Raw genomic sequence first — 15,620 nt, 5'->3', positions numbered from 1 at the left:
CGTTATAATTCCCTTATCAAGCTCACTAAACCTCAATGACGTCTTTAGGTGTCGCAGCCACACTTGGCGATGCATCCACTGATTTGTGGTCGTTTTGTACATGTTTGTCTGTTGCCTGCTGCCTAAGTGAGTCTAACAAGGCACGGCTTCTCTCCAATTGTTCCTCCACCGACATTGCCTGATGTATTGTGCTCGCATTCGGTGATGTATACTTCCCAATTAGAGATTGGGTCGAAGCCGAAGGAAAGGATAAGGATGTAGACAGAGGGATCGCTGTGTGAGCATCACTGCACTCTGATGATTGACTCATTGACGAGTTGTTCAACGACTCTCTCACTGCAGCTTGTTGCTGTTGTCGTTCGAACATTGCCAGTCGTGTAGATAGTCGAGTTATCTCTGCTTCCTTGAGGATCGCATCCTGCTTAGCTCTCTCCACGTATTCCTGTTGAGAGAGCATGTCGGTTGAGAGACTAACAGCTTGATCTTTGCATCGTCTAAACTCCTCGCTTTCGGCTGCTCGTTCTTCTTCGATCTGCTGGATGAGCATGCGGTGACTTGCAGCTTGTTGTTCTTTGGCTGCGATGACTCTTGCATGACTCTCTTCGAGTCGATGGATTTCGTCCTTGTGTTGCTGCTGGATGACGTCCAGCTGTTGCTGTATGGCTCGTAACTCGCTCGCTTGTTGTCTTGCTGTGTCTTTCTCTCGACTTCTCGTCGTTCTCAGTTCTTTCTCCTTCTTCTCCACCGTCTCTCTCGTTGTCATCATTTCTCTCCTCATCGTCTCCGTCTCATCCAGTTGCCTGTTGTTTGCCGCTTGTAACTGTTTCACCATTCGTTCCACGTCTGCCTTCTCGAGCTCCACTTTGTGTTGTCTCTCTCGACTCACACGAAGCTCCTGACTCGTCTCACCCATTTCTCGTCTCAGTCTCCCTGCCTCTTCCCGCAGTTCAACACTCAACTAAACAGAGTTCCACAGTCAACTGATGCTCACCGCCTTCTACTATGTTAGCGATTTTCTCACCTTTTCTGCTTCCAATTTTGCTCTGTTTAGTTCGTGGAGTTTCCCCCTCATTTCTTCTCTCATTTTTGAACCTTCCTCCACGGCTCCTTCCCTTTGTTTGACTGCATCTCTCAGTTGGCTTGCAACTGTCTCCAACTCATTGACCTACACACACACACACACACACACAATACAAATCATCACACTCATCAGAGGACTTACCGAACTCATTTTATATAAACGATTTACTTTCTGCCAACTGTCCATTTAAAAAATAAAAATAAAAATAAAAAATAAATTAAAAATAAAAGTAAAATAAAAAAATAAAATTAAAATTAAAATTAAAATTAAAATATGTAAAAATTTACTTTCTGCCCACTTTCACAAAACAGTCAAACCTTATAAAATAAAAAATAAAAAAGCTAGTTGATAACAACAAAATACATTAAATTATTGCTAATAATTTTGCCAACTTCCACACTCAAACCTCATGAAATAAAATAATAAAAAATGATAAAAAAATAAAATAAAATGATAAATAATAAATAAAATAATAAAATAAATTAAATAATAAGAAATAACCTAGTTGATAACAATAAATTGCACAGGTTTGTTAGAATGAGACAAAGTTGTCAGATTAGCTACTCTCCAATGTGTTATTCAATCTCTTGTATCTTACTCGTTCATCAAGGCTGATGCCAACATGCTCCTGGTTTGGTTAACTAATTAACCTCCATGGATTCAAATTAGCCACCCACCAAAGAGGTCATTCTCTCACCACAACAACAGAGAGACCTGACAAGTGTGTGCACTCAGCACTCAGCAAGCCAGAGTAAACACTTACAGTGAAGCATGGATTTTGCACACGATGCATATTGCATGTCCTGGTATCAGTTGGCACGCAATTAGCCAAGTGGGACACCAATGAGTGACCACCAACAATCGTTTCTAAAGTATCGATCTTTGTGAGGGAATTGGTGAACATGAACGTCACAATATGTTTGTGTATTAGCAGGCTTGTGCCATCATGTGTACTGCTTGTTGTTATGACCATGTCAGTCATCACACACGTGTGTTTACTTATGGACAGCATCACAATCAGCAACAGCAGATATGATGGTTCGCATACCAACCCTGCCAGGGTCATCATCCTGCCTATTAACTTGTGTACAGTACACTTATGGATTGTTAGGAGGCTTCCTGAAGTCGGGCTTCCATGACTCACCGACAATCAGCAAATGAATTTCCGTCATAAGCAACCGGATTTAGAAACAGGCTTATCCATATATTAATGACCATGCCCACGCATGCTACAAAGAAGAAGTGTCCCACCCACGTGTGCCCACACCCACATGTGTTCACACACGCACACACACATGTATGACTATCCACACCCACGCATGTCCACACCCACATGTGTCTCACTCACATGTGCCCATACCCATCACATGTGATCATACACATGTGTCCACATCCACATGTGTCCAACATGCATGTGTGTGTAAACCGTATGTTGAAGTATGATGTGGAGCTCCAGAGGGATGTGTATGTACATGTTAATACATTCTGTTTTACAGAGGCTAAATTAATTATTATTACTAATTTATTATTAAGTATAATTTATTATAACAACATATGACTTAATATTAATTAATTTAATAATTAGTAGTAAATGTTAATTAGCATTAATTTAAAAAATATTTTTCTTGTATCTATTAATCAATACTAATACTAATGTGTGTATTATGCATTTGTTATCACTTTGCTAAGTTATCATTAATTATTATTATTTACCTAGTATTACCATCTATTAGTTATTATCGTTTAGTTTTATTAATTATTAGGTATTTATCAGTTTTCACTATTTATTATTTATTTTAAAATTAATATCATTATTTTTTAATTTCTATTAATATTAATTATATTATTGTCTATAACTATTATGTGCTGTTGTTTACTGTTAATAAATTAATTATTAAATTAACTTCTATAAAAAGTCTACAATTGCTGATGCTTGTCATGCATTCTTGACAAGAATATTTCAAAATATTGTGTGGCGTCTTCTTACCTTTGCTTGTTTAGCTGCACTGCTCGCTTTACTGGCTGCGAGTTGGCGTTCCATTTGACTCACTTTCTGCTCCTTGTCTGCCTTGAATTGCCTCATAAACTGGTCCAACTGCTTGACCTGTTCTGTTCTCTGTGTGACCTCTTTCTGTAGACTAACAAGAGCTTGATTGAGCTCTTCTATTAGTCTGTCTTTCTCCACCATGTCAGCTCGTTGTCTCTCGATGTCGACTTCAATTTCAGCTGCTCTGCTGTCTCTATCACTTAGTTCTTTGTTGAGTCTCTTCATGGTCTCTTCACTCACTCTCCTCCCTGTCTTTTCATGCTCAAGTTCTTTCGTCAACTCGATGAGTCTGTTTCTCTCGACTTCGTAGTCTCTTGTCTTTCTTTCCAATCCTCGCTCTGCTTTCTCTCTTTCTCTCCTCTCCTCTGCCTCTCGCCTCTCACTTTCGACTCTCCTCTCTCTGTTGGTGTCTCTTTCTCTCACCAATCTTTCTATTTCGCCCGTAGAGTGATTCTTCAGTGTTTCCAGTCTGCGCTCTATTTCGTTCTTTGCCTCTCTGTTCTGTGCTACTTCTTGCTCTAGAACAGCAACTTGTCTCTGCCACTCGTTCTGCTTCTCCTCTAGCTCGCCGACTCGTTTGCTGCTCTCTTCCAGCATTCTCTGTCTCTCTGTTAGCCTTTCTTCTAATTCACCAACTTGTCGTGTTTTCTGTCTCATCAGGCTTCGCTCTTGTCTTATCCTTTGCTCGAGTTCTTTCACTTTATGTGTTTTCTCCATCACTTCTTCTCCACATTCGGATAGCTTGAGTTCCACTTCCTGTTTGTATTCTCCAAAACTCTCCTGCAATCTCTCTATCATCTCACTACCTTCCTTTACCTCCTTCTCTAACAGTTGCACTCTTGCGTCTCTCTTTGCAGCTACCTCATCCAAAGTCTGAGCTCTCTGTTCTAGGTCACTGACTATCTCTCTCAGATTGACCACCTCGTGTCTCTGCTCCTCTCTTTCTCTCTCTAGTGTTCTAATCTGAGTTTCCTGTATAGTTGTTTCTTGATTTTGTGCCTTCAGCCTGCTTTCCAGGTCATCTATCTGACTTTCCAACTCCTTACATTGTTCTGCATGAAGAAGTTTCAACTTGCCAATTCTGCTGTCTTTGCCGTCTCCCGTAGCTTTCTCTAACTGTCTCTCCAACTGAACCATCTGCCCTTCTTGTCTTGCACACAAAGATGATTTTTCACTGACCAATCGATGAGCAGCTCTCAATTTGTCTTCCATCTCTGCAATCACCTTTTCTCTCTTGCTTATTTCCTGTCTCATTTCTCTGTTACACTTTGTGCTGTCTAGACTGTTGTGGAGACTCTGTAGACTGTGGTATCCTGTCGTATGCATACTTGTGTTCATTGTCACTTTGTGGGTCAACTGATGCAAGTCTCGTTTGCTTTGTTCTATTTCTCTTTCGCATTGAGAAAGTTTCTCACTCTGTCGAAGTATCGTGTCCTTTAATCTCTTGTTCTCATCATAAACGTTCTTTCTTTCACTTTCTAGCTCAGACAATCTTTCACTCTGATGAGATATGGTTACTTCAAGATGAGAAAACTGTTCACAAATACTGTCACAATGTTCTCTCTCAGACTGATATGACATTTGCAAACGTCTAGGCAAAACCACAGGTTTACATGCCTTTTCTTTCAATATGTCTGGTTTTGCATATGCTTTTGTGTCTGTCTGCCCGTCTGTCCATCCGTCTGTCTGTCTGTCCGTCCGCCCATCTGTCTGTCTGTCCGTCCTCCCATCTGTCTGTCTGACTGTCTGTCTCTTCATCTGTCCTCACCTACACTCTTCTTCTAAGTCATTCACATGAGACTGTTTCTCTCTCAATGCCACCTCACACTCTTCCTTCCCTTCAAGTTGCTTCCTCAATATCTCCATTTCGTCTATCAACTACACCAACAACACATATCACATGTTGTTTGTACAAACAACACAAACTCAAAAACAAACCTTTAACCTCTCTCTCTCAAATTTATTCTCGCTTTCACTCAAGTTCAACTTACATGCCTCTAAAGCACCCTCCTTCTCACTGCTTTCTGACTTGAGAGCTTGCAGTTGAAACAACAGTGTTTGTCTCTCTCCATCAACACCCAAGAACTGAGCATTTAGTTGATCTATTTCACTCTGTTTTGTTTCAATGTCGGTCTGGCTATCATCTAACCTTCTCTCTAATGCTCTGAAATAAACGTTCAATTACTTTCAACAATTTTTGTCAACAAAACAGTTTGAAAATAGATTTGTGTCAACCACCTTACAGGATGTATACTGTGAGTATGTACTGTATCAAGTAATGGTGTGTGTGTGTGTGTGTGTGTGTGTGTGTGTGCGTGTGTGTGTGTGTGTGTGTGTGTGTGTGTGTGTGTAAGTGCACACATGCTTATGTGCTAAAGTGTCATCTGCACATATTTAATTGTCTAGTCAAACAAAACTCTCTCCTAAATCCATCAGAAACAGCTGCAAAGACAGAAAAATTTTCAGTCTCAAACATGCCAACATTCATGCAACAAATCAGAATGCCAAGTTTCATAACAACTCGCCACACATTAGAGCTAGAACAACGACAAAATCCAGAAACAAATTACAGTGACACATACAGCACAACAAACGAATGTCTTCAACACCAAAAATGTAGAACAACATACATTATTTCTGAGTCTGTAGTCTACGTAAACAGACAAATGCTCTTTAACTTGGACTTTTCTTTACAAAATTTTAAAGGCACACAAGCACAGCTTGAAGCATCAAATCTTGCTAAATTTTTAGATGATCACCACCACCTGTGTGTCTCTATTCTCTCCTCACTTGACGTTTACCAACATTTTAATTAATTAATTAATTAATAACCAACTATATCTTGTTGTGTATTCATCAATCAATTCGTGTCTCACTTGATTTCTCTCTCTTTCGTCGTGATTTGACTCTCGAGATGCACGAGGTGTTCTCTCAACGCTGGCTGATGCTCGCTCATTTCACTCAATCTGTTCTGACTCTGTACCAGCTGATAGCTCGTGTCCTCCAGTTCACTCAAGAGACTGTGATTCTGACTGAATAGCTGGCAGTTTTCCTGCCTTAACAGCGCAAGTTTACGTCTCATTGGCTCTCCATCATTACCAACTGGTTGTCCTAGAAATATCCCACGTCTACTGGTTGATTCTCTCCATTCGCTCTGTCTCTCGTGGTGAGAGGATGGTGTTAGGTCTGAGAGTGAAAGGCCGGGACCTTTCTCTGGTGAACTGTGTGTCGTTTCCTCCCTCTTTAGCTTTCTTTCCGTCTCTGACAGCCGCTTTCTCAACGAGGCAAACTCCGAAAGTAAGTATTCCGCTCCCATATCGCTTCCTTCGACTCCTTGTTTTGCCATTTCCCCCGCAATTTTTAAACAAACCGGTCACTACGTCCGGGAGCGCAATTATTAAGAACAACCCGTATGTTGTTGCTAAACCCCGTATTTATACGTCAACTTATCCGGGTCTTTCATATAACCCTCTCTGGAAGTTGGGCTCGCGACTTGATCTTGTCCATGTGATTGGAATGGTGAGTAGCTGCAGTGCAGTACGACATGCATGCGATCATACGTGCGCTTCGAAAATTACGTACAATACGAGATGTCCGAGATATTCGCGGATGCGTGTGTGTATGGCCTGTCTGCATGACGTGTGACCTTCTGCTCTCCACAGGGATTCATCAAAGTTGTCAAGAACAAAGCCTACTTCAAGCGTTATCAAGTCAAATTCAAGAGACGACGAGGCAAGTGTATTAACATCCCGGGGGCCCACTTTGGGGTCATCCATTCTTCCTTTCAGATGGAAAAACCGACTATTACGCGCGTCGAAGACTAGTCGTACAGGACAAGAACAAATACTACACACCAAAGTATCGGTTGGTTGTGCGAACGACCAATACGGACATTGTCTGTCAGGTTTGATTGAACGTTGGCTGAACGTTTCACTTCCGGTTGATGTAGAATGCTTGTTGGTGTAGGTCGTGTATGCTAAGATCGAGGGCGACATGGTGATGTGTGCTGCGTACTCGCACGAGTTGCCGCGTTATGGAATGAAGGTCGGACTGACGAATTATTCCGCTGCTTACTGCACTGGTTTGCTGTTGGCCAGACGGGTAAGTGGGTGGTGGGTGGGTGGAGTGTGTGGAGATGTGTTGGTGTGTGGCACGAGTCTATGGCTGTTGACTGCCTTGTTTTTCGTTGTTTTTTTATTTGTGTGCTGTGTATGATTGTGTCTCTTGTTTCTGTTTGTTTTTTGTCTTCCTGTCTGTTTGTCTGTTTGCTTGTCTGTCTGTTTTGTGTTTGTTTGTCTATGTCTCTATCAGTTGTGTCAGTATTTGTATTTTTTGCTTGAAGTGTGATCCGATAGGATTAGAAGGTTCGTATCTCTTTTTCGTTACTTTGTGATCAATTTGTGCTTCTTGTATCTCATTTGTCTGTGTGTGTGTGTGTGTGTGGCGTCTGTAGCTCAGTTGATTAGAGAGTTGCATTTGGAGAATGGAAACGTCCGTGACATTGAGGTTGTAGGTTCGCAGACGAGTACACACGTAATTTCCTTGGGCAAGAAATTCACACACAATTGCCTCTCTTGACTCAGGAGTATAAATGAGTACCTGGTCTTTGACTGGGGGTGGACTAGACCGCTGGCTTGGCAGAACATCACGCAGTATATACGGGTACGTGTGGACTGAGGTCCAGTCCCGCAGCTGCGCCAAAGTTAGTGCCCTTCGATGCTCTGGCCACGCATCAAGGGGTTTGTCAGCACGACCTAAAACTCCGAGTAGCACTGGGTCCCTACCTAGAAATAGGCAAAGGGTACTATCTTTGGAACTTTCCGAAGGGCATGTCCATTTGTCTGTTTTGTGTGTGTGTGTGTGTGTGTGTGTGTGTGTGTGTGTGTGTGTGTGTGTGTGTGTGTGTGTGTGTGTGTGTGTGTGTGTGTGTGCAGTTGATGGCCATATATCCTTGATAACAATGTGTCTGAATTTTGCTATCTGGGTACGTAGTACAGTGTTCTTGCCAGGAGAAGTAGTCAGTGGGTTGCCGTTGGAAAAATTTTTTTGGGCGTGGTCTTGTTTTTAGTAGGCGTGGTCATTTTTGTACTTTTATTCGCCAATCGAATTGTGCGAGAGTAACCATAATGACTAAGCTTATCACCTATCGTGAAAGATACGTCTCTTTTTTTCTTGGCCCACAGTTTCACAGCCGAGTGAAAAGGAAACTTGGCAACATCTGGACCTTCCACTGCGATCCGTAATAAAGCATCTAACGTATCTTCCTTCAGTCTGTAAGATCGGCGGTCTTGTCATGCTTCTGACACAAAACGCAAAGCATGCCTTTGCTTTGGCTGTCGTAACGAAGCCATTCCATTCGACCAACTCGCCACTCGGAACGAAATCCCACCGACTGCTTCGATGACGTCGACGAAGACGATTTTCGCGAACGCGACGACTGCTTTGAAGAGGAACTCTTGCCCAGAGAGTCAGCTGTTGACAGCAGCTCGACTTCGCTTTCATCGCTGGACTGTGCGACTTCCTCTTCCAACTCGGCCGAGATTTCGACGTCCGATTCGCTGGACGAATCGCTTTGTAGTCTTGGTTGTTTCGGCGATGATTTCGGCGACGAAAGAGCATCAGCAGGCTTGAAGAACCGACGAATAGACATGTCGTAAACAAAGTCAAAGCCGGAGAAGCAACAAATTGACGGTTACCCGGATAATACAAAAGATGACTACAGTACAAAAGCGTTTTAGGCATTCATCCACACAGCAAGGGTCGGGCAAGGCCGCTGGTGGGGCGGAAGCCGGCAACTGTGGGCTCGTCCGACCCGCACCGACCCACCTAGCGAGAACCCTGGTAGTATTGTGACTACATAGTAACTCAAAGACTCATTCTGAGGTTATTGAGAGAATAAAAAAAGCCGGCAAAACATTTGCAATTTGGAAAAGAGTATTTGTGATTGGTAAATGTGGGCTGAGTGAAAGAGGGAAACACGAGTGTTTTGTACACACTTCATCTCTGTTTTATTATTACGCTTGTCAGACTTGGGCTGTAACCTAGCAAGACATACACATACTGAATACCTTTCACTTGCATTACGTTTGTTCCATTCTTGGTGTTACAATGTTTTACAAGATAAGGAAACTTGAAATCTGCTCATGAGACCCCAATTGAACAACAAATTCAGAGGCGATCATTCTTCTTGGCGCTTCTGCAATGCCAGAACCCATTGGGGGTAGGGCAGAACTCAACATTCAAGGTGTGTGTGTGTCTGTGTCTGTGTGTGTATACTTACGTCTGCATGTGTGTGTCAGCTTGTCTTCATGTAGTATATTTCTGTTGTTTGTCTCTCACATGTTTTCAACAACTACTATCATGTCTCTGTTGTACAGGTTCTGACCAAGCTTGGACTTGCCGAACACTATCAAGGAGTCGATGAAGTAACCGGTGAAGAATATCACGTGGAAGAAGTCGATGGTGCTCCGGGTCCATTCAGATGTTTTCTCGACGTCGGACTAGCTAGAACAACTACCGGAGCTCGAGTATTCGGAGCATTGAAAGGAGCAGTAGACGGAGGTCTAGATGTACCCCACAGGTCAGTCCATTATTGTCTAGTCCTGTTAATAAATTTTATTGATTGTAATGTTTAGTGTTAAACGTTTTCCTGGGTACGATGCTGAAACGAAGGAGTATGATGCTGAGGTTCATCGAGGACACATTTTTGGACAACATGTTGCCAACTATATGACACACTTAGAAGAGAACGACGAGGATGCTTACAGGAGGCAATTTTCAAGATACATCAAAGAAGGCATCGCAGGCAACACAGTAGGTCACCGTGGTCGTGTGTGTGTGTGTGTGTGTGTGTGTGTGTGTGTGTGTGTCTGTGTCTGTGTCTGTGTGCGTGTGTGTCTGTGTGTGCATGTTTATCAGTGTTATCATACCTTCTAATCTGGTACAGCTGGAAGATAAGTACAAAGCAATTCATGCTGCAATACGAGAAGATCCGTCTCATAAACCCGCACCATCCAAGGATGTAACACCAAAGAGGTAATATCACTGACAGCAGAGACTCTGTAGGTGCCTTTATTGTACTTTGTTTGTCAGGTGGAATCGAGCCAAGATGTCGCTTGCACAACGACGAGATCGTATACGTCAGAAGAAGGAGGCTTTCTTGAAGCGTCAGGCGGCAGATGGCGAAGACAATGACTAGACACAGTCCTAGTATTCTGTACTCGCGAGATGCAATGTCAATTAATAAACCATAATTGTTTGATTTAATTGATTGTCACACACACACACACACACACACACACACACACACACACACACACACACACACACACACACACAGTGAATAGAGATGAACAAGCATGACACGTGACTTGTTGGAACCATCGTTTTGTACTGAGTTATTGTTAGATCAAAATTGTTTCGGTTTTACAAAAATTTTAACGTGAAGGGAAGGTACAACATGTGTGCGTCCTAGTAGGTAGAGATAGCTATTTTTGCGGCGAAAAACGAGCGTGACATGTTTGGATTAGCCACGCCTCGTCTATAAAAACGCGTGCTCAGCGGTTTGGTATCACACGTGACTTGCAATAGATAAGCATGCGTAGATGACAGTGCGCTATTATTAGGTTACAAGGCTGCACCTTCCAAAGTTGGTCGGTCGAATCGTCGAGGTGAGTACATGTACAGGCGTGTTAGGTCAAGGAAATGAGTGATGGCTTTGATAGAATAGAGAAGCACACGTTAGATGTTGGGCAGTTGATTTTAGCTAAATCGTTGACACGCGTTGTCTCTTTTTCGTTTGTGAGTTGTTTGTGTGGTGGAGTGTTATTGTTTGTTTGTTGTGTAGAAATGAACGAAGAATTGAGTGAAGCGGTGGAGAGAGGTGATATTGAGTCAGTAACGCGTCTTTTGGATATGCAAGTTGATATCAATGGACGTGATTTATTTGGGGTATGTGTTGTGAGTTATAATGCAGGCGCGTACCCAGGATTTCTCTGGGGGGGTTTCCATATTAATATCAATAATATTGATCTGTTTATATTAATGTCAATATTATTGATCTTAATAACTGTTTTTATATCAATATCTAGATTAATATTGATATTAATGGTTTAATTGATATTTGATATTTACTCTCATCTTTGTCCGCTTCGGCTGACTGTCAATTCGAGCCTCCGCTCCGAGGGGTCCATCTTCGGCAGCTGTAGGCTCTGTTACAAACTGCGACAATGTCAACTGACGCTTCATTCCTGACTGGCACGTGTAGCAGTGAGAAGACAGCGCGTTAGACACGTGCTACAACATAGCCTCGAATTCCCAGACATCTGTGTACCGTTAGCGGTAACGCCCACCTCTAGGGGGGTTTCCGGGCAACCTGAAAACATGCCTGCGTACGCCACTGATACCGTATTCCCTCACATAAAGGCGCATGCGCTTATAAGTGAGAAAGCGCACTTTTTCTTGCCGAAGAAAACACTTTTTAAAACTCATTTATAAGCGCATGCGCTTGTATAAATTTTTTTGTTTAATTTTTGTATTTGCTAATGCATCAGTAAACATACAGTGAGAACAGGTCCTAGTCGTCTTCATCAGTTTCTAAAAGTGTCTCTTCATCGCTATCAGTGCACGTGCTAGTGTCCGACTCCGAGTCGCTAGACTGCGATAATTCTTCGCTAACATCTTCTCCACCCAACATTGCAGCCAGTCGACTGTGCAGCATAACATCGCTTTCTTAACATCTTTTGCGTGTAGGGACGTCTCGCCTCTCGGATGCTTCATCAAGCCTGCTCTCTTGCTGTCGCCACCTCTGCACGACTTTTCGATGGACTCCGTACTGCTTTGCTGTTTTTGAAACATTTCCGTCGTTTACTTTCAGAGAGTCGAGAAGCTGACGCTTAAATTCAAGGGAATAGGACTTGCGATGCATGTCGCATGTACAGATGCTGTCCGAACACGATTATCCCTCGCCTAAAAGCGCATGCGCTTGTACTCGAGGTATAGGCGCATGCGCTTATTCAGTTCACTTATAAGCGCACGCGCCTTTATGTGAGGGAATACGGTAATGTGTGTATTGGATGTTGAAATGAACTGCACGTCATTTGATCTCAAAATAGGACACTCTTCTGATACAAGCGTGTGAGAAGAAGAAGAAGGAGATTGTTGAGTTTCTGCTCACTAAATCAGTAGATGTTAATGGGACTGGCTGGCTGAGTTGATTGATTGTGTGAAAGTGTGATGTGTTGTTGATAAGATGATAGATATCAACTAGATGTAACAATCTAATCCAACAATCAACGTTTTGGTTTCTTCTTGCTGGTCAAGAGGCAGCAGTGTTGACTTGTGACTGGCTGAAGCAGCCATTGCATGCAGAGATGAATAATCTTGTTGGTTTTTATTTGATTCAACTTGGACTGTTGGAGACTATTTTTGCAGTAGTTATTGTCTTATCAGGTCGTCTTCATTTTCTATTTTCTTTTGTCTTGCAGCATGTGTACAGTGTGGTGGAGGAATAATGATAATAATACATTCTTGTGTGTGCAGGCGGGATATACAGCTTTGATTGTATCTGCAATGAAGGGATTACAAGATATTATTGATCTACTACTGAATGTCAAAGATATTAATGTGATGAAGGGAGATTGGGTGAGTTTGAGTATTGAGAGGTTGAGTTGATATTGTGGTGTCTGTTGTGCATGTATTAAACATATTTGTGAGTGTAATGCATTGATTTTGCTATTGTTTGTGTTTGTGTGTTGATCATTCTATTGAATGTCTGATTGTGTGTGTTGAATGGAATGTCTGTTGCTTTAATATATTTTAACATAAACACTCTCTCACTATCTTATCAGTTTCTTGTTTACTCAGTGGGGAAGGACAGCCATCCATTGTGCTGCAGAGTATAATCACGTGACCATTGTAGAGAGACTTTTGTCTTGTTCTGTTCCTGTTGATATCAATGCTAATGAAGGTCGTACACCACTGTGGTCAGCTGCCCTTAATGGTCATGTGCATTGTGTTGATGTTCTCCTAAAAATGGAGCGAGTCCCCAACATGAGAGGTGATGCATTCAATATCCTTCAGTCAATAATATCACTAACGTAATGTGATTGTGGGATAGTGAGAGTGAAGGATCACCACTGGAGATTGCCAAGATATGTGGTCACAGTGATGTGGTTGAGATGATGGAAGAAGCCATAAGATGTAAGTGAAAGAAACAATTAATTTGTGTTTTTGTTTTTTCTTCTTTTGATTTAATGTGATGATTTTGGTGTGAGGTTAGATTGATATTGTTGAATGATTTGCTTGTTATCTTGTCTGTGGAGCTATTGTAGTGATGTGCTGCTTTTGATCTTCTCACTTCTTTTCCTCTCAACATTTGGGTTGAGGTGATGTGTCTGCTTGTTTTATTGTGTGTTTTGTGTGTGTGTGTGTGTGTGTGTGTGTGTGTGTGTGTGTGTGTGTGTGTGTGTGTGTCTGTCCATTTGTCAATAGAATCAGTTAATGAGTTAATAATATTTTACTGTTGTCTTCTTCTCTACATATCTGGGTGTTTATCTCTTTGCACACTCGTCTGTAAATTATTGTCTGTTTGTCTTTTGTTAATTTCTATTTGTTTGTATGTCCTGTTTGTGTGTTTACATTTTAATTAATCTTTTTATATTTGCATGTTGGTTGAGTGATTGGTGCATTTGTCATTGTGGTTGCTTGTTGTTTTAATTTAATTTAGTTTGTGTGTGTTTGTGTGTATGTGCATTAGCATCATGTTTATTGCACATTTTAAGTGACGTTTTTCTCTTACAGTTAGATCTCATCCCTACATAGAAGGTCATGTGTCTGTTATCAATCATCAACATGAAGAGACAGTAATGTGACTTTTTCATCTCTAGTTGTCTGTTTCCCAAGTTGTGTTTGTGTTACATAGATTGCTGAACTGCAGAGTGAAGTCGAGAAGAAGACAGAAGAATTAAGACAATCATCCCTTTTCCATGAGAGTGAAGTGACGAGGTTAAGAACCGAGATCCAAGAGAAAGAGGAGGAAATGAGATGTCTCGTGTCTGCTCTTGCTACTGTTAGCAGAATGGCAAGCGAGAAAGTAGGACAAGCACACATAAAGCTTGCAGATGTGTAGGATATGATTGTTGATTTCTAGTGATAATACATAATGGTGTGTGTGTGTGTGTGTGTGTGTGTGTGTGTGTGTGTGTGTGTAGGAAAATTTGTTTTATTGTAGATTGCTGAAAGTCACACTACTTCCGATGAATTTTGTTTATCACAGCCACCAGGTGAGAACCACAAAGTATGAGGAACACAAGCATTGCTTGCAGCATTTCTCATTTGTTTACAGAGGATGTGATGTATGCAGTCAGTGCTCTTGCCTGTGATCAGTGGAGTGATGTTGGACTCGAATTAGGATACACAATGCCTGAACTCAACTCACTCACTTCATTAATTACTGCATCTCACAGCAAGCTACACGCCATACTGAGAACCAAAGCTGTTGCTGTCGCTACCAGCAATGTTGTTAGTATCATCTTGTCTGCTTGTCAGCGTATTTCCATTCCAATTTGTGCTGCTGCAATAAGAGATGAGGTGGTTAAACGTCAAGAGAGACTGAGAGCACAGAACGGTGGACAATAGAATAATTGACTTTGTCACTTTGTTGTCTGCATGGCTGATCATATTCGTTTGGCAAGTCTATTTTTGTTGTTTGTAATGCTTCAAGCATCTACTATTTCTATTTTACCGCTTTTTATGTTTAAGACAAGATGTAATATTTTACACCAAATAACGACATGTTGTTTGGACATCCGGGACATCATGGGCGGAGCTAGTGTAGCCATAGTATCTGGTTTGTTTGCAACTTTGTCCTAATTATTCGAATTAATTAATGGCTACTGACTCAATGTTTACTCTACCCATCCAATCCAGGCCGTATACGAATCAACAGGCACTGCCGTCTCGTCACAGACTTGCTGTACTCTACAGAAACTCCGCCTGGTTGTGTAGGAGACAACAGAAGAGCAACTACTATGAACAAAAGGGGCGTGGCCAAAGAGTGCAAAGTCAATGTAGCAACTTGCGGCAGCATTTTTTCTACAAATTGTTTTCCAGGTTTTGTGGTGATTTTTAGCTGGTCATGTGGGTAGTGAGCGTTGTGTTTTGGCGAGTGAAGATTTGAGTGGACCAACACCGTGTACATACTCACCACCAGGAAGAGCATTGCAGGAGACGAACAGTCCTGGGTATACAATGGGATATAAACGTGTAGAGAAACGTGAGTGAATGATTGCATTATGATGATGAGTGACATGCACGCACACACTCACGAATTTACATGCACACACACACACACACACACACACACACACACACACATGTACACACATGTACACACATGTACACACAACCATTATCACCATATTAATTAATTAATTTTGGTTGATTTGTAGTTGGTGGTGGTCAACGAGCTTGGTCTAAGTCGTGGTTTACAAC

The 15,620-nt window shown here is 41.8% G+C and overlaps 2 protein-coding genes and 2 long non-coding RNA genes across 4 annotated transcripts in view; 3 read left to right on the top strand and 1 right to left on the bottom strand.

The window, feature by feature from the left end:
* Positions 1 to 25: 25 nt before the first annotated feature.
* Positions 26 to 6,492, bottom strand: LOC134191639 (golgin subfamily A member 6-like protein 22). The gene is made up of 6 exons (XM_062660264.1): positions 6,005 to 6,492; positions 5,067 to 5,292; positions 4,897 to 5,006; positions 3,069 to 4,719; positions 1,022 to 1,165; positions 26 to 958 (listed from the first exon to the last, which is right to left on the bottom strand). The coding sequence occupies exons 1-6, from the start codon at positions 6,472 to 6,474 to the stop codon at positions 26 to 28; spliced, it is 3,534 nt and encodes a 1,177-aa protein (XP_062516248.1). The 5' UTR covers positions 6,475 to 6,492.
* An 86-nt stretch (positions 6,493 to 6,578) lies between these two features.
* The window catches only part of LOC134190872 (uncharacterized), a 12,379-nt gene continuing 3,337 nt past the window's right edge, over positions 6,579 to 15,620 (top strand). Inside the window, exons 1-19 of the mRNA XM_062659409.1 lie at positions 6,579 to 6,647; positions 6,791 to 6,860; positions 6,917 to 7,032; positions 7,095 to 7,229; positions 9,506 to 9,708; positions 9,764 to 9,941; positions 10,075 to 10,163; positions 10,221 to 10,324; positions 10,754 to 10,798; positions 10,975 to 11,078; positions 12,242 to 12,310; positions 12,386 to 12,511; positions 12,669 to 12,790; positions 13,246 to 13,292; positions 13,929 to 13,990; positions 14,050 to 14,220; positions 14,404 to 14,410; positions 14,473 to 14,754; positions 15,259 to 15,392. Coding sequence (XP_062515393.1) covers positions 6,645 to 6,647; positions 6,791 to 6,860; positions 6,917 to 7,032; positions 7,095 to 7,229; positions 9,506 to 9,708; positions 9,764 to 9,941; positions 10,075 to 10,163; positions 10,221 to 10,324; positions 10,754 to 10,798; positions 10,975 to 11,078; positions 12,242 to 12,310; positions 12,386 to 12,511; positions 12,669 to 12,790; positions 13,246 to 13,292; positions 13,929 to 13,990; positions 14,050 to 14,220; positions 14,404 to 14,410; positions 14,473 to 14,754; positions 15,259 to 15,392 — 2,067 coding nt within the window. The 5' untranslated portion in view covers positions 6,579 to 6,644. The remainder of the gene's footprint in view (positions 6,648 to 6,790; positions 6,861 to 6,916; positions 7,033 to 7,094; positions 7,230 to 9,505; positions 9,709 to 9,763; positions 9,942 to 10,074; positions 10,164 to 10,220; positions 10,325 to 10,753; positions 10,799 to 10,974; positions 11,079 to 12,241; positions 12,311 to 12,385; positions 12,512 to 12,668; positions 12,791 to 13,245; positions 13,293 to 13,928; positions 13,991 to 14,049; positions 14,221 to 14,403; positions 14,411 to 14,472; positions 14,755 to 15,258; positions 15,393 to 15,620) is intronic.
* On the top strand, positions 14,056 to 14,521 carry LOC134191448 (uncharacterized). The gene is made up of 3 exons (XR_009971792.1): positions 14,056 to 14,220; positions 14,359 to 14,410; positions 14,473 to 14,521. It is a non-coding gene; the product is annotated as an uncharacterized LOC134191448 (long non-coding RNA).
* LOC134191449 (uncharacterized) overlaps positions 15,287 to 15,620 on the top strand; it is a 735-nt gene continuing 401 nt past the window's right edge. Inside the window, exons 1-2 of the long non-coding RNA XR_009971793.1 lie at positions 15,287 to 15,402; positions 15,578 to 15,620. The exon at positions 15,578 to 15,620 is cut by the window's right edge and continues 29 nt beyond it. This is a non-coding gene — a long non-coding RNA (uncharacterized LOC134191449). The remainder of the gene's footprint in view (positions 15,403 to 15,577) is intronic.

Source organism: Corticium candelabrum, chromosome 15 (genome assembly GCF_963422355.1).
Source record: "Corticium candelabrum chromosome 15, ooCorCand1.1, whole genome shotgun sequence".
In the NCBI taxonomy this organism is placed as follows: Eukaryota; Metazoa; Porifera; class Homoscleromorpha; order Homosclerophorida; family Plakinidae; genus Corticium; species Corticium candelabrum.
Note: the sequence above shows the minus strand (reverse complement) of the source record. Positions and strands in the feature narration are given on the sequence as shown.

Coding starts and splice junctions, on each gene's coding strand:
- LOC134191639 (XM_062660264.1), bottom strand. CDS start 6,474: ATGGCAAAACAAGGAGTCGAAGGAAGCGATATGGGAGCGGAATACTTA. Junction 5,007..5,066: donor TTGAGAGAGAGAGGTTAAAG/GTTTGTTTTTGA, acceptor TTGTTGGTGTAG/TTGATAGACGAAATGGAGAT. Junction 959..1,021: donor CAAAATTGGAAGCAGAAAAG/GTGAGAAAATCG, acceptor AACTCTGTTTAG/TTGAGTGTTGAACTGCGGGA.